A 7,119-nucleotide genomic window follows, 5' to 3' on the forward strand; every position below is an offset into this window, starting at 1 on the left:
AAGTATCAACGTTGTACCTACATAGTCTCATGACCAAACTGCAGGTGAGTTTTTCCACGTTGAGTTCCTAGTAAAACAGTGCTTTTCCATTTCTCCACCACAAAGCTAAGTGTAGATTCCCCTTCAAGTATCTGGTGTGTTCGATTTATTTTGTTTGATGATTTGTTTATCATTTGACATCACAGCGTAACATTGCATTCTATACTGACGAATAAATAAACGATTTACCTTCAAAGGATGCAGTGTTTATGAGTATAATATTCAAATAAGTTTCAGTTTTCAGTGCAGTGACATTATTTCCAGCAAACAATATACATGATTGGGGCGGATCCAGGAATTCTGGTGCCACTTCCGGGTTTCATTTCATTTTTTTCTTTTTATTTCTTTTGTTTTTAACGAAAAATAAAGGGGGCGCCGGGTGCGCCCTCCTCTGGATCCGCCACTGCATAATACAAATAGCAATGCAATCAATTTGAACATGCTGGGGTACATTTCTAGAAGTAGAGATTTGTGGGAAGAAGATCTTTCATTAGAAAGAGTACGTATTGTCAGTCTTATTGATATGACTTCATGCGTTTTGAAATGTGGTTTTATAAATGGAGACGTCGGAAGTCACACGAGTGTGACTGGTGTGACGTTTCTGAAAGGTGTATAGGACATGATTATACGACTAACGATATACAACATGATTATTATGACGTAAATGTCCACATTAAAACACCTGCTCCTTTCACGTTATACAATCTGATAGATACACTGCAGATGTATCAAGAATATCAGAATTTCAATTCACGGTTGATTTACATAATATCGTAAGACGCAGTTGAGCAGTGCTTCTTCTTTAATTTTCTTAAAAGATGGGGAAAACTGCCAATCATGTGTCAATGACGCGGTGCATTGGGTAGTGAACATTGTGGCACTATAGGGAAAATAATTTTTACTTCTACCTTGGATGATGTTTCACATAATAACCTTTCTGACGGAGCAGATTGAAGCAGGAGGTAGTTATTGAGAAGATAGTTTGTTTCCGAAGAATATGTGAATGACGTTCACTCTGCAAAGACGTATAAGAGTCTTGTAATATACGAAATAGATCTTATACGATCATAGCTATTGACTGTTGTTTAGGACTCTGGCTTTAAAACAGACAATGCACGTGTAGTAAGATAGCAGTGATTACTCAGATGTTTATTACAAACTGACTTGTTAAATTTGTTATGTAGGGATGTCACTGAGCAACTTGTGATGTCTGTGCTTTACAATGATCATGTTTTGTCAGTTTGGCCCCAGCTAAATTCCTCAAAACAAGAATGAAGTAAATAGTTCAAATGGAAACTCGTCTTGATTATAGGAATAGCACTTTTCAAGTTTTAAACCAAACTATCTACTGCTTGAAAGTTACAAGTTCCTTCAGTAAAGTCTTCTCAAAATCCCCGAAACAAATCTTCAATTCTATCTCACGCCATATAATGTTGATTTATGCAAAGGAGTAGATGGGGGCAATCATCCAAAGTATTTACTCAAGAATTTACAATGATTGACTGTTTGCACTGTCAGAGCTGAAACGTGTTCTGTGTTCTTTGAATGCAGATCGCCAGTCTGTGATAGGCGCTAACATTTATGATGTACATAACGTTCATTCTGTACAGTACTAACTTCGTTCATGGAGAAGGCTTGTAAATGTATCCACACATTCAAGTTGACATTCATCAGTTTTGTGGAATCGCTGCTCCCAGTTTGACAAAGTACTCATCGCAGAGCAGCTGACAGCTAGGGAGGTTTGTTACTTGTTGATCTATCAGTTCGATGACTTTGCGTCGTGTTTGATACTCTTGCATAATATAGCCATTTTTTTTTCTGCAGACCATCCCAGCCGGTGTTAATAGACGGTTGATACACTGTACAGTGTAACTATGAAGCACTTAGTTTGACGCAATCCCTGTAGCTGTTGACAGAGAACGCTATTATCATATTCGCGGCTAAGTTTGACGATATTCTAAACATTACTGCTTCCGTCATTACAGTTTTATAAAACGCTATGCATATTTCAGCATTTCGGCATGTGTAATCAGTATGACTGCAAGGGTGTAAGGGGTGTATGGATATAATGTAGGTGTATTTCGTTGTAGGTGTATTACATGTTTTTACCTGTAATGATATTGATATACTGATATATTTCATGTGTGAGTCTGTGCGTAGATGCGAGTTATTCTACTGCATGTAAAGCAACAAATCATGGCGCTGTCTTAGTCAATCTTTTGATCGACAATTGAAATGTGTAAGTACTGTTTATCATTTTGTATGCCTATCGATTTAATTTTGCCATTTCTTTTCTCAGTTTATGCGATGGCTGACGTCAAGGAAGGTCCATCAACGTCCTACAGACACAACTACCAAGGAATCGTATATCCAAACATATGTCTAGATTCTAGCATCGAGGGCACAAAATCATTGGAAGTACGTCCTGACGATGTTTTCATTATCACTTTCCCAAAATCAGGTAAGGACGGTATTTTTTTTCCATTTTATCACGTGTACAGTTTAGGTCCCATACACCAGTTGATTATTTTTCTGAGGATAAAAACGGGATGTAAATAAATGTGTTTTGTTGTTCGGTATCAAAATAAACTGCCGTGATGTACATTAGCCCTGCAATTTGGCAACACAGATAATTATCTATCTGATGGGAACCAAACAGTATTTGATATAGGCTATTATAGCTCTGACGTTTCCGCTGCAGAAGTGGTTATCATGTCGCTCAGCTATATAGGTTTACCTTTCATGCTGTTAATAAACTAACAACATGTAAAAAAAAAACAAAAGACAAACAATGGTTTCCAGGTTGTTGTTGTTGTTGTTGGTTTTTTTTCCAGAGATTATTAGCTCCACAAAATGCACTCGTATAATTCAAGACCCATGTGATTTTTTTTAATATTTATTCTTTACACAGTCGGGGAACGAGTTTTCATTTTAAAAAAAATCTTGTTAAAATGTGTTTTTCTTTTCAGAGAAACAAACATTTCCTGTAGAGACAAAGATTTTTTGTATGAATTAACTTCATTCCAATTTTATCTAAACGCGGTGATTAAGAGAACTTGGTCAGCCCGTAGTTGTTATTCTGCAACCATTGCATACAATATTACAGTACTCATGAACACAGCACAATAACTCAAAGTTCAAGATAGAAAAGAAAATGATATAGAGAAAGGATGGATATAGAGAACACACATAGACAATAAAAAAGACAAAATACTGGTAAATCGTAGTTATCTATACCCCATGTCACGATCCACGCGTATAACATAGCGCTCACCAGTAATGTCGAAATAAACGGCAGTGAATGGAGTGGTGATAGAACAATACACGTAATAACGGCATGTGTCACACGGGATAATGAGTTGCCAGAAATGTAATTAACAAACACATAAAGTACAGTTTTAAATAAAATACAAATGAATTCTTTAATTTTTGCGTGAGTTTGCAAATTACTGAACTTTCCTAATCTTATATCGAACTTCAAAGAAAAAGGTGGGTCTTCAAATTTCAGACCAGAGGTTCTGATTGCATAATGAAGAGATGAAAAATTCCCTTCAATATATAGGTTAAAGAGACTCTTATCCAGACCCTCACGGGCTAGTTGAGGGAATTACTATGGGCACTTATCTACGGCGTTTGGATTTAAGAGAAGAATAATGGCACGAGCATTGACACAATTGAGAATTCCCCATCTTCAGAAAAAGCGATGGCTGCATGGTTCTTTTCCTTATTTGTAAATACGATGATTCGACAACGTACAACCTTTTTCCCATGTCTATCGTTTTCAGGAACCCACTGGATGTCGGAGATTGTAGGTCTCATACTCAGCAACGGCTACTCGGAGAAGGTCGACCGTTCGCTGCTATCCTCGGCCATTGAGATGATCGACATGGATGAGAAGCTACCGAAAACCAGAGAAGAAGAGGAACAAAATCCTCCAAAGTTGACGCCGTTCATCGACATCATTCGTAAAGCGCCCTCACCGAGAACTATCTTAAGCCATCTCAGACGGGATCGCTTTCCTCAAGATATAATGCTGAAGAAAGCCAAGGTTTATATATACATGTAGTCATTCATTGCCCTTTCACGAGAAAAATGGAAACTTGGCAGAATGAGGTCATTGACGCTGGAAATGTTCACCTCATCGGACGCTTTGTTTCACAAGTTTGTTTCTTTGTTTGTTCGTTTTCAAATAGATGTATATAGATTGCTTTCCAATAAACCCAAAGCTATTAAGAGCTTTATACCAGGGCTTTCGTAACATCAAGGACCTAATATACAAGGACATTCATCGTATCGTTAAATTATTCATGCACCTGTACATCTCAAAAGCGCCACAAAGACATTTTTAATACGCTTCACTGCTTTGATCCACATGATCGTCACCGCCAGCAAGCCGGGAGAAGAACAAGACGAAGATTCGAGAAATCTAAAACTACATGTATGCGCAGAACAAAATAACTCACAAAAATTAAGTAAAGTGAATGTGCAGTTGTGGTGTATGTTAGGAAATCATGCGTCAAACAATTTCGCTTGGGAGAAGCAGGCAGTTTTTAAAAGAAAGCTAACATTCTGGCAGAAAGATAGTCATTTGAGATCTCAACATTTCCCTTTTCCGCAGCTTATTCCAGAGCAAAAGGGATGGTAATGGTAGAGAACAGGTATATCTTGCCATGAGGCAAGGTCTTATGCGTGTGCGAAAATGTGCGAATCAGCAACTTACTCATCTTTTGACACAAAATTTGTCATGTTCTCAGGTTTTGCTGCTCCTCATCATCTGTATTTATTCACAGACATTTCCGTCTGAAAAAGGCACGTCAGCGAAACAAGACTGAAATGAGGGAAACGATTCTTTTGTTAGTGATGATACAATACATGATCACACAATCGTTATTGTCCAGACACCTGAATGTACTCATTAAGATGCACATACATAATCGTGTGGCGATGACGATCATTACATCAAAGAAAGACTGCCGTGAACAGTCCATGTATATTAGGTCCATGGTAACATCAAAACAGCTCGAGTTTAAATATATTACGATATTTCTGATTTTCAAATGCAAAATGAATGTTCAGTAACCAACGGTTTTTGCTTTCTCGGAGTTTCACTTACGAGTATTTCTATGCCATTGAGGGAGATTTTTATACTTCTAAACTGATTATACATGTATATTCGCTTTTGTCAAGCGTATGAACGCAGTTTCTTTTCTTTTAAAAAAAAAATATTTTGTTCACTATTTCATATCAGAAATGAAGAAGAAAGAAAGGGTCATCTCCTTGAACCAAGACTAAACCATTTTAATTTGCTACATACATCGGTATCACTATCGTCGCTTGTACAGCCACGGATTGGTCATGAATACATATGTATCAAATTGTTTCTTTTATGTTGTCATATCCTAGGTCATTTATGTTGCCAGAAACCCAAAAGATGTAACATCCTCCTGGTTCAACATGGTGACACTCAACAATAAATCTCTTCCGATAAGTTGGGAAGAAAATTTCCGCGTATTCCTTGAAGGAGGTAGGTGCATTTTCCTGGTGTATGAGGCGTTGGGATTTTAATATGATCATCATTTTTAGGGCAGCGAAAACAATCTCGTGTGCTGATCTTCTCTACAAAACGCGGCAGTTACGCTAGGTTTTTGAAGAAAATGATTGAAATAACACAATTAATGTACAAGGTCTCTCAAAGTTTGTGAGTTATGGCATTTTGGAATTACTACGTTTATTTTAAATTAAATCGCCTTTGTGCGTGCAACTGCTGGGCATGCGTAATTTACAAGTGATTGTAATTTTTCGATCATACATCTTGTAACGTCTTGACACCTGGAATCCCCTCTACCGCCCCCACCCCCCATCTCTCACTGTTATTAATACCTTTTTACGTATAATTCTATGTGATCATTGGTGAAGAGACGGTAAAAGAAATTTCAAAAAGGATTGTCTAGACAGACGGTATCATAGTAACAACTTCCACCAATACAGATCGTCATTTCTTGTTCCATCATATTCCTCACAGGGGTACTATACTACCCATGTTGAAATAATTGCAATCTGCTGCAAATCTTTGATGCGCAATATCAAGATTCAAGTAACTTCGCGATATTCTTCGTTCACATCTTCCCCATTCTTGTGACAGGAATGGCGTGGGGTCCCTGGCCGGAACACGTTAAGGAATTCTGGGAGATTCGTGACGAACAAAATATGCTGTTTTTGTTCTACGAGGACCTATTATCGGTATGAGAAATTGCATGTAGGCCTACTGTACGAATTTGTACTAACATTTGACTCAAACACTTGGCTTTCTCTGTGAACTGCCGTCACATTTTACACTGTATATATTTCTAGGGCTTTTTTTACTATCAGTAAAGTGAACTGAATAATTCTGTTCGAATCATGAATCATTCAGTAGATGTTTCACCCCTCACGCAAACAGTGTATAAAAACTATTTGGTGTCCCCACGAAATCTGCTATGGACTATCAGAAATGTAATACAATATAACGTTTAAAATTGAAATCATTAAAACGTGTCCTCGTCGTAACTGCTCAGTCCCTTTAATCCACAATGATTAGAACGCGCCGTTTGCTTACATTTCTTCTCTCTCGTTCTCTCATGTTAACATCCAAACAATCAGGATCCCATTAAACACATCAAACACATTGCGAGCCACATCGGACGCCCTCTGTCGGAAGAGTCTTTGCAACGCGTGGTCGAGAATAGTTCCATCCTGGCTATGAAGAAAACGTACCGGAGAGAATCTGAAAAAAATGGTGGACGTATGGCAACGCACCAGCAGTTTCTTTCCAAAGGTTTGCTTCAATTACTTATGTAACCATACAGTAGACACAATGCGAGAATTATAAAAAATGGTCTAGATTTAGACCGTGGTTTTTTTCATCTACCCCATTCGGGAAATCGTCTTGTGGTTTAAACTGAGAAATTCGTCGCCTAAATCTTTCTAAATCTTTCACCTTTGGGAAATAGGGCTAATGCGATTGTAGCAATTTTCAGAGCTGTCAGTTTTTTGCTATATCATCATTGTCTGGCAAAGGGTCAGTTCAAGGAATGGCAAATG

General features: G+C 37.8%; 1 protein-coding gene across 1 annotated transcript; it reads left to right on the forward strand.

Moving 5' to 3' along the window:
* Positions 1–2,346: 2,346 nt before the first annotated feature.
* On the forward strand, positions 2,347–6,279 carry LOC139712546 (sulfotransferase 1B1-like; the record flags this gene model as incomplete). The annotated part of the gene is made up of 4 exons (XM_071624361.1): positions 2,347–2,500; positions 3,825–4,087; positions 5,443–5,563; positions 6,182–6,279. Coding segments are annotated over exons 1-4 (636 nt in total), but the record flags the coding sequence as incomplete, so codon positions are not given.
* Between the last annotated feature and the right edge of the window lie 840 nt (positions 6,280–7,119).

Source organism: Diadema antillarum, unplaced genomic scaffold, assembly GCF_040938485.1.
Source record: "Diadema antillarum isolate AM-2024a unplaced genomic scaffold, OU_Dant_1.0 seq00001817_RagTag, whole genome shotgun sequence".
NCBI lineage: Eukaryota > Metazoa > Echinodermata > Echinoidea > Diadematoida > Diadematidae > Diadema > Diadema antillarum.